At 37.5% G+C, this 17,347-nt stretch overlaps 1 protein-coding gene across 1 annotated transcript; it reads right to left on the reverse strand.

Moving 5' to 3' along the window:
* Nucleotides 1–11,881: 11,881 nt before the first annotated feature.
* LOC120073628 lies at nucleotides 11,882–12,454 on the reverse strand. Its single transcript, XM_039026434.1, has one exon. The coding sequence runs from the start codon at nucleotides 12,452–12,454 to the stop codon at nucleotides 11,882–11,884; it is 573 nt and encodes a 190-aa protein (XP_038882362.1).
* Between the last annotated feature and the right edge of the window lie 4,893 nt (nucleotides 12,455–17,347).

Consider the following 17,347-nt stretch of genomic DNA (forward strand, 5'->3'; position numbering starts at 1 on the left):
AACATGTCTAGCAGTCCTTGAGCACCTGACTCGGACTTTGTGTTGAACTATTGATATGATTTTTATCCTCTCTACTATCCCTAAAATCAGGTAGGAGTGAATTTGGTCTTGCACCCAATGTCCCTAGCTAACTACCTTGTCTTAGCCCTAAAATGGGGGGCTCATTGAGCTGGTGCTATTAAGCCAACCCTCACCCATGAAAACAGGAGTTCATAGTTAGCTTAGGATTAAGGTCATGTTACTTAGGTTATCGTTATGAAATAGTCAGTCTTAAATGGTAAACAACGTTATAAAGTAAGAGTGACTCATTTCTTCATCTGATCCTAGGCAAACTCATTGCATAAGACGCCCCTACTTCTCATGTCACCACATGAACGAATCAGAATCACTTCGTATGTAGCACTTTACAACTCCTTGTAACAACTACAGAGTGGGCCGCATCTGATAGTGTTACCAGAATAAGGCACCCAATCTTATTCATATACTATAGATCATTTTGACTTTTTACTCGAACATGATCTACTTTTATGTCTCCACATAAATTTCAAGTACTCATATAATAGTTATGGATCTTTTAGTTTATTGGATTTATTTCTAAAACGAAATGACCAATTCATATATTCAATAATAACTTTATCGATTTACAAAATGAGTTAATTGTTTACAAAGCACGAGTTCTAGAACATAAAACCAAACAACATCTTTTAATCCAAAGTGATACATATTCATCATAAAACGTTTGTGATTTAGAAAAATCTACAAACCATCCTTGAAGTTGTGTAATTGTTACAAATGCACCTCAAGATTCTTTATGGAAAAAATTAAGACATGTTGTATAAAATTATTTGTAATCTAATGTCATTTAAAATTTATGCTTGTTTTCTCTGAGATTTCATTCTACTATTTTCACAGTTTTGAATAAAAACTTATATTCTTAGTTCTTTTTAAAACAATGTTTTAAAAGTTACGTATGTTTTTAGTTTTCAATATTTGACTTACACACAAACACACCAAATAAGGGAATTTACGACCATAGGGATCAGACCTAAAGTATTAATAGATATTTCACAATGAAAATAAATAAATTAATTAATTAAAATATTGCAAAATTTAGATTCAGTTCTCAAAGTCTATAAGTGATGGACTATATCACTGATGGAAGTCTATCAATAATGGAGTCAATCACTTATTGATTTTTCTACATTTGCCATAATTTAAAAATATTCTTATATACTTACTTATTAGCCTTAAAAATGCTACCCAGTGCAATGACCTTATTAAATATTAGATAACACTTGAAATGTGTCATCTTACTCTGCTTAGCTTGGGAACATTTTGGGGTTTAATGTGTTTAAATGATTATTTTGTTGGGTTGTATGTCCTAAAACTCATAGTTTTGTAAATAGTAAACATAGACAAGTGTTGTTGATTGTTTAAAAACTCTAAATCCAATAAACTCCCTTGGCTATTGTCATGAATACTTGGACTTTATGTGGATACATAAACATGATCATGTTCGAGTCAAATAGCCTAAACATTCTATAGTACTTAGATTCATCTGGGTACCTATTTATGGGGATACTATTGAATACGACCCGCTTTAAGATTGTTACAAATGTTGTAAAGTTTCATAAACGATGGGATTAGTTTATTCATGTAGTTACACGTGAGTGGGGGTGTTCTATAGGATGAGATTGTGTAGGACAGACCAGAAAATAATCACTGCTACGTATTAACACCATTTACTTTTAACACTGATTAATTTCATTTCTTGATGTCATGGACAGCTTGATCTGAATCCTGTGTTGCCTATGAACTCCTGTTTATTCACGATTGTCCCCTGATCTGCATAGGTGCTAGTATGTCTCCCATTTCAGGGATAAGACCGAGTAGATGGTTGGGGACATAGAATTTACAAGATGGAATTCACTCCTACCCATTTTAGGTATAGTATAAAGGTTGTTATCTTAAGGGTTGATCCTAGGTCTTGAACAAGGGGTCCTATCCTCTCGTTGGCTTGAGAGGGAATGGATTAAGTGATTATGATCCTAAATCAAATATTCATTAGAGGGATATTGGTACTTAAGGAGAAAATATGTAACTCAGAGGTATTTTGGTATTTAACCTTATTGTGGTTACAAACAACCAGTGAATGATTGATAATGGGCAGAAATGCACGTTATCATAGTGCTAAGTTTTAAACAATATTGGATTGCATTGATAAAACATGTTAAATTGCGTACATCAAGCATCAATTTCATAATATTGCCGCTGCATGTGTTCATCGCATAGAAACAGTTGATTTTTGTGTTTTTATGCAGAATATGCGTTGACACAATGCAAGAATTGCGATCATAGGAAATCATTGGTTGAGCGCAGCATTACTACCTGTCTCTTATACACATCTAGATGTGTATAAGAGACAGGAGCCCAACTTCACCGCAAGGCTTTGCGATGATTGTGTTCACAAACATTTTCCCGAGAAGGATTGCCGCAACTTGGTCAGCGCAACATGGTGAGCGCATCTGGGTGAAAGGCTAATTAATCGCGATGGGATAGAAAGTTAATGACAGTCGAATCCGAATTAAGTTGACAGCCGATAACAATCACAAGTACATTCAGCTTTTCGGTGACAAATATTCGACGCATCAGTCAGGAATTAAAGTCGTCCCTTCTGTACAATCATGAGAGAGAAGCCTCCGTTCACCTTGGATGTTCTATAAATACTAGAGGCATCCTTCAAAAAAGGGGTTGATCGGTTCACCATTCATTAGTTCGAAGTTTCATACGTCCTTGTTCATAGTTTTCTTTTGTTTTAAGGCGGATGCAAGAGAGGAGGTTGTGCCGATAGATCGTTTCGGTAAGCTTGGGAGAGCATCGAAAGCTTCAAGGACAGAGAGAGGGCCGACATCTGCGAAAGCAGGAACATCTTTAGAACTAAATAGAGAATTACAGTGTAAAAGCCTCGGTCAACAAAGAATTGCTACCAGGCTCTCTACCTTTAACTTCCATTTAATATTTACTCCATTCATTTATCGAAATGGAATCCACTTCTCTATATCTGTTCACTCTCTGTTATTTACACATGAGTAGCTAAATCAGTTGAATGGGTTGAGAAGCATTTAGCTAGCAGAACTAGGGAATCTTCATTCCATGCGATTATCTTGTATTATGTATGCTTCATTCATCCATTAAAGATAATCGAGAGGGTAGTCTAAGGACAAGATCTAGGCTTGGGAAGATCAGGTTAGAATCTAGACTCAAGAGAGTCAGATTAGAACACATAATCAAGAGATAGGAGCTTAGGAATAAGCACTATTTGTTATCAACACACCGCATGCATCCTAGAAATAGGATATGATTGTATGCGACCCTTGCTTTTATGCATTTTGAATCAACGCCTAAGACAAGAGTAGAGACTTAGGGATAAGCTCTATGGACATTTTTTCATTCAACACATGCATCCCAGACGCAAGAGCATCGCATTTGCATTGGAAAATGACTTGTTGTGCATGGTTGTAGCATGATCGCATAGTCTGACGCATTCCCAAGTAATGCTAGCTAAAGATCTTCTCAACCCGTTCATCGCATACTCAGTGCATCTATCACACAACTGACTTTTCTCAAATCCGCCGCATTTGTTATTTTTTTCATTAACGCAATCAACAACAAACTAACAATTAATTGAGTTACCGGTTACCGCAAAGTTTTCATAAAAATTATCAACGCAATCTGTTTTCACAAGTCCCTGAGTTCGACCCTGGATTTACCAGAAAAGTCAGTGGAATTTACACTTGGATTCCGCTAAGGAAACTTGAGTGCACAACGTAATTTCCATCGCATATCATCCATAATTCACTTCATAAAATTAAGCATCAAGTTTTTGGTACTGTTGCCGGGGACTTTGGCAAAATAGTGTGCTAACGATAATTTTTCTGATTTCTTTGCAGACTCTCAATCTATGACGAATTACGACCCAGAGATTGAGAGAACATTCAGACGAAGACTGAGAGACTGCCAACAGCAACCGCAGTAAGATAAAGAAGAGATGGCAGAGCAGCCTGGAAACAGAGCACCAAATGATAACAATATCATGGCGAATCCAATTCTGCTAGCAAATGATCGTAATAGACCCATTAGGTACTATGCATCGCCAAACCTCTATGATTTCTCTTCGGGAATCATGAGGCCTGCTCTCCACAGAAGCAGATTTGAAATGAAGTCGGTGATGCTGTAGATGATCCAGACTGCAGGACAATTTGGAGGAAGACGTGGCGAGGACCCGCACGCCCAACTTCGAAGCTTTATTGAAATTTGCAATACTTTTGTGTTCCCGAACATCTCTGTAGAAGAAGTTCGACTAACTTTGTTTCCATTTTCTCTCTGTGATCAGGCTAGGAAATGGGCGTATTCTCTCGAACCGGGATAGATCAATTCTTGGGAGCAGGTCGTGGAGAAGTTTATGAAGAAATATTTTCCACCTACTGAGAATGCCAGATGAAGGAAACTTATTACAAAATTTGAACAAGACATGGATGAATCACTCAGCGATGCCTGGGCGAGGTTTAAGAGGTTGGTTAGGGATTGTCCACACAATGGGTTGCCAGACTGCCTCCAGATGTAAATTTTTTTATCATGGTTTGAATCCCGCTTCGCAGACCGCTACCAATGCGGCAGCCGCTGGTGGTCTGCTTGATAAAACATATGACGAGGCGAAGAATATCTTTGATCGCATCTCTAAGAACCATGAAGATTGGAGAGAGTGTGACCAGAAATTAAGACTCAAAGACAATGATACAAGTAATGGTGCTATTGCTTCACTACAAAACCAGATGACCACAATGATGAACTTAATACAGGGCATTGCGATCAGCAGTCGACATCGTAAAATGGGCAAATCATCTCAATCAGTCAAAACACCGTAAGGTGTGTGACTTGCGGTGATGGCCATGCGATGGAAGATTGCCCGCAAAATCCACAATCTGTTTACTTTGTAAAGAATAACCCCTTTTCGAATACCTACAACCCCGAGTGGAGAAACCACCTTAATTTTGCTCGGAAGAATCAGTAACAGAATTTCCAACTCGTGGTACAGAAAGAAGGGCCAACAGGATTCTTCCCATGCAAAACAGTCAAACGAGCAATCAAGTAAGTAACTCACAACCACCACAGTCCTCTTCCTTGGAAAGCCTATTGAAGCAATACATAGAGAAAAACGAAACTATGCTTCAAAGTCAGGCTACGTCCATTCTCAATCTAGAATTACAGATGGGCCAAATTACGAGTGAGCTAAAAAGTAAACCGCAAGGGGCTCTGCCAAGTTCAACAGAACTCTCATTCAACCCGGGGGGATCAGGTAAAGAGCAATGTCAGGTTGTGACATTGCGAAGTGGGAAGACTGTGGAGGGAGAAAAGAAGGAGCTTAGTCAGACAGCTCCCATTGCGGTAGTATCTGAAGCTGCGGTGATGCAAGAAGAAGAAAGAGAAAAAGAAGCAGTAGAACAAGAGGTTGCGTCGACCTCAAAGCTAACTGAGACAGGAACCGTGAAAGTGTAGTTACCCCCTTTCCTGTAGAGACTAAGGAAGAAAAAGAATGAAGAGGTATAGTACCAACGCTTCCTATCCATGTTAAAGCAATTATATGTTAATATTTCTTTCAGTGAAGCGATTGAGGAAATGCCTGCCTATGCAAAGTTTCTGAAGGATATGGTAACTAAGAAGAGGGGAGTTGGTAAGTTTGCCACGGTGGCATTAACACAAAGTTCCAAATCAATAATTCCACCGAAGATGAGCGGTCTTGGGAGCTTTACTATACCATGCTCCATAGGAGGACTGTACATTAGGCAAGATTTGTGTGACCTGGGAGCCAGCATAAACTTGATGCCTTTATCAATCTTTAGATAGCTGAATGTGGGGCAACTTGTGCCCAAAACGGTGACTCTTCAATTGGTCGATAGATCTCTGGTGCATCCAAAGAGAAAGGTGAAGGACGTGCTGATAACCATTGACAAATTTATCTTGCCAGCCGACTTCATCATTTTGGACTACGAGGCCGACAAAGATGTGCCAATCATTCTGGGGTGGCCTTTTCTATCAATGGGTCGTCCTCAGATTGATGTGCATAAAGGGGAAATCACCTTGAGCATCAACTGACAGAAGCTCAAGTTTAACATAATTCGTGCCATGAAGTTTTCAGATGAAGAAGACCTACATGACTCAGATGATGACCAAAATGTGATTGAAGAAGAAAAGTTTGATGAAGAAAATGAAGAAGAGGATGCCAGCGCATCCGTTGCTGCCTGCAATGCGATCATAACAAAAACAAGCTAGGAAGAGGAGATGATTGCAAATGAAGAAGTAAAGCCAACAGAAAAAGAAGAAAGAAAAACAATGCAACCTTCCCTAGTAGAACCACCTAATGGAAATATAGGCATGCGCAGCGGAAATGAGAATTGATTTTACTCTAATTGCACAAATTAAACATGCAACCCTAAATAAACTAATTAGGTTTATTTCAAAACAATACCTTTGAAGCTCCCGAAACTCCTCACTCGAACACGAACCGGACAACAACTAGAGCTGACCTACTATCCTCCGGACTCAGAACAGGGTTGTGGGACCCAATGGATGAAGAACCCGAGAGAGAGAAAAAGAGATGGAAATAGTAGAGTGAAATTTGGGTTGGATTTGGATTTTTTCAGCCAAATTTTTTAAACTTATTTTGCAAAATTCCCAAAAGTTTTTAATCCAAAATGACAAGCCCATATTTATAGAAAAGGCCAATGCAAAATTGCATGAAATAACTTCAAAAAAACCTAACACCTAGAACCCACTATCTAAGTGGGCTTAATGTCTCCACTATAAGCCAACACCTAGCCCACTATTTTATTAGTGGAATTATCCAACAAAAGTTTGGATTTTCCCACTAACTTTAGTCAAAGGGCAAAATAGTCTTGGTAAAAGTCAAACTTTGACCAAAAAGTCAACATTTTGACTTTTTATGATTGAGTAATTTGGAACTCCCGAGCATGAATCCGCATTCATTTTCTAAAAATTTAAATCACATTTGAATATAAGGTTGGTCAAAGTTTGACACTCAAAGTCAAAAGTCAACTCTTTGACTTTTTACATCTTTGACCATTTCGATTATTTTCGAGGCTTCCGAGTATGACGTATTCATATTTTTGATATTTAAGATCACATTTGAATATTAAAGCTGTATCTCTAAACTAAAAAACCGACCACTATATCATATATACTTGTCGGTTTCTCTCTTACCTAATTCGAACAATTTGAATTATTCTATCATACTGTTCTAAGTTTATTCCATATGAGCTAGTAGGGGAACCTAATGGACCTATAGATCATGGGCTCCAATGATCCGAGATAAGCTGGCTAAACTCTTTAGATGGAGCTAATCAACATTCATTAATTCACAGGTCATTCGACAATAGTCCCGTAGTTGCACTCACCTCACTATAGATATATTTGTGTCAATATGATATAACCATGATTAGTAAGCTAATCCTTCACATGTTGTTTGTAATCTCGGCTGGGTCATAAAAGCTGTTTTACCCCCGAGACTACATCTTATTCCTTAAGTTCCACTGATCCTCTAATGAACAATTGGTTTAAGTTCCAACCTATAAACCAAACCATCTCGGGCCAATGAGAGGGTGGGGTCCCTTGGTCAAGACTTGGATTTAGTACTAAAGGGAATAATCTATCTACTATCCCTATAATGGGTAGGAGTGAATTCCGTCTTGCACCCTATGTTCCCAACTATCCACCTGATCTTACCCCTGAAATGGGAGGCTTATTGGGCCAGCGATAATGAGCTGCCCTCACCTATGCAAATCTAAGGATAGTTCTGAGTGAACAGAAGTTCAAAGTTAGCTCAGGATTAAGATTAAGTTACCTAGGTCATCAATTAACGAAATAGTCAGTTTTATACATTAAACGGCATTTAGAACGTGAAAAGTGACTATTTCATGGTTAAGTCTTATGTAAACTCTTTACATAGGATGCCCCCATTTTCAAGTCTCCACATGAATGGTTTAGGATCACATCGTTTGTACTAACTACAAAATGGGCCACATACATAGTGTCCCTAGAATAAGGCACCCAACCTTATTCATATATTATAGACCATTTTGGCTATATATTTGAACTTGATCTACATTTATGTCACTACATAAAGTTCAAACTTAAACTTAATAGCCTTGGAACCTTAGTTTATTGGATTCATGAATATAGAATTTAAATTTACTAAAGATTTTCAATAATAGCTTTATTGAACAAGACTATGATATTACAAACTACGAGTTTTAGAACATAAAATCCAAAAAACTCCCACTTGGACTAAAACTCCTAGTAGGATCAAACGATGCTGAGTTTAACTATGAGAAATTAATATTACATATGAATACAATAAACTAGGGTATTCACGCCCAACATAATCTCCCACTTGTCCAAGTTTAGAAACACTGTAGACCTAAACTCTGTAGGTGACCCTAAAAAACTTTAGTCGTGAAGGTTTTTGTAAAAGGATCAGTATTGTTTTTCTCAGAAGGTATCTGGGTCACTACAACATCACCATGGTTCTCCATACTATTGCTCAGCCACACTGCTTCTTTTGCTCAGCCATATTGCTTCTTTTGCTCAGTCATACTACTTCTTTTGCTACTTCGCAAGTAGCTAAGTTTTCAGCTTCCATTGTGGAGTCAGCTATACAGACTTGTTTTACACTTCTCGACACTATTGCTCCTCTGTTAAGAGTGAACACTGATCCAAATGTAGACTTTCTAGCATCTTTATCAGTTTGGAAATTAGAGTCAGTGTATCTAGTAAGGATCAGATCCTTAGCACTATACACGAGCATGTAGTCCCTAGTTCTCCTAAGATACTTTAAGATACGTCTAGGATTAGACTGGTATCTACTGATGATCCCTACTAAGTAGCATATGTCAGGTCTAAGACATAACATTGCATACATCAGGCTTCCAAATACGGAGGCATAGGGAATATTTCTCATATCCTCAACTTTTTGAGGTGTCTTACGACATTGTCCTTTTGACAGATGAATTCCATGTCTGAAAGGTAACAGACCCTTTTTGGAATTCTGCATTTTATATCTAGACAATATTTTGTCTATATAAGATGCTTGAGACATGGCTAGTGTCCTATTCTTGCGATTTCGAACAATTTAAATCCCAAGAATATACTGCGCATTTCCTAAATCTTTCATTTGGAATTGTGTATCTAACCATTGTTTGACGTCAGTAAGATATGCTACATCATTCCCAATGAGTAGAATATCATCGACATATAAAACTAAGAACGCTATAGTAGAATTGACAATCTTCTTGTAAACACAAGGCTCGTCAACATTCTGTTCAAAACCATAAGATTTAATCGCAGTATCCAACCTTATATTCCAGGATCTACAAGCTTGTTTTAACCCATAAATGGATTTTTGAAGCTTACAAACCTAAACCCCTCTAGTTGAGCCATATAGATACTATCTTCAAGATCGCCGTTTAGAAAGGTTGTCTTGACATCCATCTGCCAAATTTCATAGTCATAAAAGGTGGCAATGGATAAGAGTATTCTAATCGACTTAAGCATGGCAACGGGAGAGAAAGTTTCTTCATAGTCTACTCCCTCTCTCTGGGTATAACCCTTTGCCACAAGTTGAGCCTTAAAAGTCTATACTTTACCGACTTGGTCTCATTTTCTCTTGTAGATCCACTTACAACCAATTGGTTTTACATTGTTTAGTTGATCTACAAGTTTTTAGACAGAATTGAAGTACATAAACTCCATTTCAAGGTCCATGGCTTTGATCCACTGATCACGGTCCACATCTTTCATCGCCTATTTATAGGTCGATGGATCTTCTGTGCTGTCATCAGGTATGACGACTTGTGTTTCTGTTAAACCTAAGTAATAGTCAGGCTAATGAACAACCCTCCCACTGCGTCGAGGCATTCTCAACTCTTGAGAAGGATGTGACTGATCTAATGTACTAGTTTTATCTACTACTTTAGTAGATGAACTAGCTTTATTTGTAGCGTCTTTGGAAATTTCATTCAATACTAGTTTACTACGAGGTTGATGACTTCTTATGTGGTCTTCCTCTAAGAATGTGGCATTTGTCGATACAAATACCTTATTCTCTTGAGGATGATAAAATAGACCACCCCTTGTTTCCTTTGGATAAGCTACAAATAGGCATAATTTTGAACGATGTTTTAATTTCTTGGGATTTTTTTACCAACATATGTGCTGGGCAACCCCAAATTCTAAAGTGACGTAAACTACTTTTACGCCCTTTCCATAGCTCATAAGGTGTTTCTGAAACACTTTTAGAGGAAACGTTAATCAAAATATGGACAGTAGATTCAAGTGCATATCCCCAAAAGGAATCAGGCAATTGAGCATAGCTCATCATAGAGCGAACCATATCTAATACTGTCTCTTATACACATCTAGATGTGTATAAGAGACAGCTTTTAGAGGAAACGTTAATCAAAATATGGACAGTAGATTCAAGTGCATATCCCCAAAAGGAATCAGGCAATTGAGCATAGCTCATCATAGAGCGAACCATATCTAATAAGGTTCGGTTTCTTCTTTCTGATACATAGTTTTGCTGAGGCGTACTAGTTGCAGAGAGTTGTGACTGGATCTCGTTTTCTATCAAATAGTCTTAAAATCGTGTGTCCATATACTCTCCACCTCGATCTGATCGAAGTGTCTTTATTGTTTTACCTAATTCATTCTCAACTTCAGCCTTATATTCTTTGAACTTTTCAAGAGAATTAGACTTATGATGAAGTAGGTAAACATGACCATATCTTGAATAATCATCAATAAAATTGATGAAATATTCATACCCACCTCAAGCCTTGCCATTCATTGGTCCACAAAGTTCCGAATGTACAAGCTCTAAGGGTACTTCAGCTATGAGACCTTTTCCAATAAAAGATCTCTTGGTCATCTTTCCTTCAAGACAGGATTCACATGGAGGTAAAGGGTTATCTTCTAACTGACTTAAAAGTCAACTCTTGACCAATCTCCCAATCCTATTGAGATTTATGTGACCAAGTCTTAGGTGCCATCGATAGGTGTTGGAAGAAACCTTTTGTTTTTTATTCTGAGTTTCTAATGTTCTAAACATTTCAGTATTTAAAACAAAATTTGCTCTAGTTGGTCTTAACTTATATAAGTTGTCTTCAAGTGTAGCAGAACAAATTTGAATACCTTTACAAAAAATGAACGCTTCATTTATATTAAAAGATATTGTATATAATTGTTCTATAATACAAGCAATAGATATCAAATTTCTCTTCATAAGAGGTGCATATAAAACATTTTTAAGTACTAGACATCTATATTAAAAAAACAACATCAGATCTCCCACTACTTCAGCTGAGACAACCTCTCCTGTTCCAACTCTAAGGGTTATCTCACTTTCCTCAAGCTTTTTCCAAGAACTAGTTTCCTGAAACGAGAAACAAATATGATTAGTGGATCCTGAATCTAATATCCAGGTTGAAGTATCATATTCCACTAAACATGTTTCAACGACCAATAAATCATATTTACCTTGTGTTGTTTTCTCAGCTTTCTTCTCTACAAGGTACGTCAGTCAATTTCTCTTCCAATACCAATTTTGGTTATAGTGGAAACATTTTCCTTTATCTGTATCCTTCTTTCCCTTTTTTATCTTGGGAGCCTGCCCTTTTCCCTTCTTTTTCATTTGAGCTTTAGAGGGTCTAGCTTTATTTTTAGAGAACGATCCTCTTATAAATTTTTTCTTAGTGGTAACAACATTTTCTTCCACTTCCTTCCCCTTACCTAAAGTAAGGTTTTGGAATCACTGGAGCTCGTTAAGAAGGATGGTGATGTTAAATTCTATCTTATTTAAAGATGCATTTGTCTCAAAAGGTATAAAACTCTTCGAAAGAGATTGTAAGATAAAGCTAACCTGGTTAGCCTCATCAATGAGTCCGCCATTTACTTCAGCGATATTGAAGTACATCATCATGTCCAGGACATGTTCTCTAACAGAGGTCCCCTCCTTGATCCGCTTCGTGTAAATGTGCTTAATTGTCTCGTGTCTAAGAGACCATGATGTTTGCCCAAACATTTCTCTTAATGAATCTATTATCTCTTTAGCCGTAGCTAAGTATTCATGTTTCTTTGCAAAAACATCAGACATGCTGGCAAGAATGTAAATACGGGCCTTTTCATTGGCTTTGGCCCATCGATCGTATGCTTCTCGAATAGTTCGGTTAGCATTTGAGGCTGGGGCTTGAGGACATTCCTCAATTAAGACAAATCTTAGATCGTCAACTACCAGTATTGTGCTTAGATTTGATTTCCATGCTGAATAATTATCGCCGTTTAGTTTTTCGGAAGCTAAGAGTTGAATTATTGAGTTATTCATGCTGAAAAAGATAAACATATTCTTTTAGAAAAAACTATAATCACAAAGAAATCAATTTAATTTAGCAAAAACTAATAATGTACCCTTCATTATTATATTTTGCAACGATATTTAAAAAATTTAGAGTAACCTCCACCGAAAGGCAGTCGATTATTCCTCTTTTGAACCAAGACAATCTTGACTAGATGCTAACCCCAGAATAACTCTTTATTCCTATAGCACTTTAGTTATTGCTACTTTGGTCGAGAATATACTAACATCTTAGTAATTCTTGTAAGTGTAACCTTCCATTTTTGGATTTCAGAAACTAGAATCAACATGCTCCCGAAAGTGGAAAGTCAATATGAAAACTGATCTAAGAGAGCCTATCAAAATTTGGAGTTCGCGGTGTTCCAAATCCTATAATACAAACCTTCGAAGGGAAAGGTCGCTCTAGGGAAGACATGCAAGCGCATTATGGGAATCTCACGGTGCGACCTAATGGAAGTGACCGTGGGATATGTTGTTATATACCCCTTACCCACTTACTATGAACTACTTCCTCTATTCACCTTGATATTGATCCATGCAAACACTCTCCGAAGGGAGTCCGCTCCTAAGCACGGCCCAAAGCCTTGTATGGACCTCACGATGTGAACTCTTAAGGACGTTAGAGCTAAAAGTATGCTACTTCTCTCTAGCTGAAGTGTTCTATAACAGTTTAGCGTATAAAAAAAATACTTAGAGACATTTTTTAGCTAAATTAAACATATGCTAATTCTAGATGATAGATCCATGTACAACTCTTATACTGGATTTTAACCTATGATGTCTAGGTGATAAACAAATTTTATTACCTCACATCTCTCACGCATGCTCATTAAAACTAGGGTTATTTGACTTAGATGCTAGTTTGATCTCCAGGTAGGATGTGTTCCTTAAACCGTTATCTTAAGAACCCCCAACCTTAGACAAGATCTCCCCGGGTAAGTAAATAACTCTTTGTTTAAAAAGTAATCGACCTATTCTAAGTCTTTAGAAAAGCCGATTTAAATTGCACCAATTTAATCCTAAGTGAGCATGCAACTTTTACCTTTGTTATAGATTTTAAAGTCTAGGTTATTTTATAACAATTATAAAATAAAATTATAACCATTATAACCCTAGAATCATACATCTATAACATATATTCATACTTGATGATCATGCTTTAATATAACACTTTACATTAAAAAAAACTTAACATGCATACTATATACATTATAATAATTATAACATATATTAAATGCATGTACATGTTTACCTATGGTGGGATTTTAAATCTATATGGCATACTTTATACACAACAAGATTCAAAATTTAATTAATACATACATCAACATGCATAATTAATTAAACACCCTAAAATGGATTGGTTTTGGCTCTTAAATTAAGCTAACAACTAAATTATTACAATAATAATTTGGTGTAGTACAAAAAACCGCTCTCGAACTAGATTCAAACACTCGAACTAGTAAAAAAAAACTCCAAAAACCAGGTTGAATCGATCAAACCGGCTGGACCAGCTGGTCAACGTTTGCTGGCACAGTCAACGGAAGCGAGCGGGTCGACGAAAAAGGGTTGGAATGCTTCGTAACAGCTGGCGCGCGCGTGCGACAAATTGGGTCGGATCTGGGCCAGAAAAGCGGGCACGCGGGTGCGAGTAGGTGTGCAGCGAACCGGGTCGGATCTAAGCATGTCTCGGGTCTGGTGGACCGTGCAAAAAGCGAGAGCCAGATCCAAGCTTCGGGTCGGCTCTAGGAGCACGTCTCTCCGGTCTGTGAGCCTTTTTCTCCAAAATTGAAGTTTCCCTCTTTCCCAGAATCGAGCAATTACACCCTAATTTCAACTCTAATGACTCCTAACAAAGCCCAAGTATAAGCCTTCTTAGGGTTCTGGTATGTCCAGGGTCGAACGCAGGGATTACCCAGACAGATATGCGACAGACTCTATCTCTAATCTTATTGCTATTTTAAGTTTAAGAAGTTGGATGATGATTGACTTTGATTTCTTAAGGCGATGGAATTAAATGCAAAGCGATGGAAGATTGGTGTTGTAACAAATATGCGATAAAGGGTCGAGAAGAGGTTTTGCTAACATTTCTTAAGATATTGTATAAGTCATGCAATCATGCTATACACAAATAGTAAGCACTACATTTCTCAATGCATATTAACACATTTCATATGTCTAAGATGCATACGATATGTAGGGAATGCAACAGATAAAACTTATTTCTAAGTCTCCTCTACTCTTGCTTATGAGATCTAATCTGACTTTTTCAAGCCTAGATTCTATGTCTTTAGACTACTCTTTCAAGTACTCAAAGTGATGAATGAAGCATACATAAGAGAAGATGATCGCCTAAAGTGCATAGCTTAAGTTGTGCTAGCTAAGTACTTCTCAACCCATTCACAAATTTAGATACTCATGTATGGCGTGAAAAGAATGAACATAGATTGAAATGTGATTTCCATTCTTGCAAATAAAATGCTTGAGTACAAAACAATAAATGATGTAAATGCTAAACCAGGTAAGCAGTGTCTTGCATCCTCTGGCGTTTACACAGTCTTTAGCACTCCAATTCTTTTCTAAGTTGTAAACTCTTGCTCTCACAAGGGTTAGGTGTGGGTTAGTGTATCTCTTCCGTGCTGTTTCGGCAGTCTCTCGACCTCTCCGAAAATCTCTTCTACCGTTGGTTTGGTAGCACTGAATGGTATTTATAGACTTCTATATAAAATTAGTTATTCATCTCACTAATGATTGTGTGGATGGGTAACATTAATTTCCATACCCTATTGTGTCATCTGATGGTCATCGAAGGTTCAATTTATTTGCAACGGTATGGTCTTCACGGCCGCCAACTGAATTTCTGATTTGACCGCTATCAGCTTTACGTCCCACCACACTTTATCACATTAGGTCACCGCCATTATGTAAGGTTGTCACGCGATCCTCTTTGAAGTACCATTGGATTGCAAACTTATGAGATTGCACTATTGACCTTGTTCCTGCACAGAAATACAAGATTAACTCAGTCTAATTGCTTTTATGTGATGAGAGTTAGCGATCGCGATTTTTCTTTTTGGTTTGCGCATTCAATCGTAATATTACCTATTTGCTTTTGGCTTCTCTCATTTTTTTTTAATAATTTGAGCTTTAATAACTTGTATTACTACAAGTTATCACACCCCCAAATTTAAAACAATGCTTGTCCTCAAGCATAAACTAAAGATTTCTCAAAATTTCAATTGCGTTTATCCTCCCTAGACTTCTCATAATGCCTCATTCAAATTGCTGAACCGTTGTCATTATTAATTTCTATCCTAATCTCTTCCTAAAATATTTCTAACCTTTAGGGACCGCGAGCTTAATCTTAAAAAAAAATCTGTACTAATTTCCCAGGACATCGCATGATTTATTTTAAATTTGATCCAACCAGGGTGTTCAAGTGGTTTTGGCCATCGCCTGGTTTAAATCTTAGTTTTGTGATCTTGCATTGATCCGAGTGCCCAACCTTCGTTTTGGCTTGCCCCCACAAGTGTCATGCAGACATCCAACTACGAACGAGGTGCTCTTTTCAGTTAAAACTCATGCCCATCTTTTTGTTTGGCAGAGGAGTTGCGATCAATTTGTTTCTGTATTGATCACGATTCCCACCTTCGTTTTGGCTTGCCCCCATGGGTGTCATGTAGACATCCAACTACAAGTAGGATCCGATCTCAATGCCATATCAATCTATCTATCTATATATATTTATATATTTATATATTTATATATTTAGATATTTATATATATTTATTATTATTATTATTATTATTTATTGAAACTCTTTCAAGGCTACAAATAAAACCCCCCAAATTAAAAACGCAGCAATGTCCTCATTGCTGAAAACGAAATAATTCATGCGATGGACTCAGAAAATTTTGTAAAAATAGTTTTGAAGTAAAGCTAGCAGACAGACTAAATTTTAGAAATGTTGTGTGAATGGAATGTCCTAAAATTAATCTGGCACTAGTTCATGCGATGAGAGAAGAGGCAAATATTTCATCATTGAAGTCGTAATGGGCAAAGGATAAATGCGGCGACCAAATGTTAAAGTAATAAAAAATTTAGAATTGAGTCAAACGAGAGAGAATGTGATAGTATAATTTAGTAATATTAAATTGAAACTGAAGTACAAGAATTGAAATAAGATTTTGAGGCAAGGAGGGACACAACCCCCAAATTTAATTTTTGCCCAAATCATGTTGATCGTGTCCTTCGTGAGAATCTTCAGGTAGGTCTAAGAGCACGTCTAGATGGGGGGGAAGCGGTGGTACAACCATGAGACGTGAAACTACACTTTCAAAGTAATTTACCATGTAACGAAGCTGGTCGTGCTGTCTCTGAGCTATCTGCCTGATGAATCCACGCGTTTGCCTCTATTGATCGCGTATAATTTTTTTGAGCTCCTCATTTTCTTCTTGTAAATTCATTACTTGAGATTTAAGCAACTTTTATTCTGGTGAAAGCTTGTCGAAATATATACCATTCATCTTCAACGTCGACGTCTGCAGTCACATTAGGGTGAGCTTGTGGCTATTCATCATCGGGCTGCCGCATACCAGTCTCACAAATGTCTAAGCTATTGCCTTTTTCATAATGAGGCGATAGCTTACTTGGGTCATCAATAGGACGCGACGGGCTACTTGGTGCTTAGGCGATGGTGGGGGAGTTGGGTGTTGAGTGGCCAAAGGAAAGATGACGAGTGGATCAACTGGCGTATTTTCTGGAGGGGGTGGAGTGTTGAGATCGATGCCAACTTGCATTTTCTGCGATGGTGAGTAGAGAAGGGGATTTTTTAACTCTAGGGGAGAGGACCAGGCTTTTATC

Source organism: Benincasa hispida, chromosome 3, assembly GCF_009727055.1.
Source record: "Benincasa hispida cultivar B227 chromosome 3, ASM972705v1, whole genome shotgun sequence".
In the NCBI taxonomy this organism is placed as follows: domain Eukaryota; kingdom Viridiplantae; phylum Streptophyta; class Magnoliopsida; order Cucurbitales; family Cucurbitaceae; genus Benincasa; species Benincasa hispida.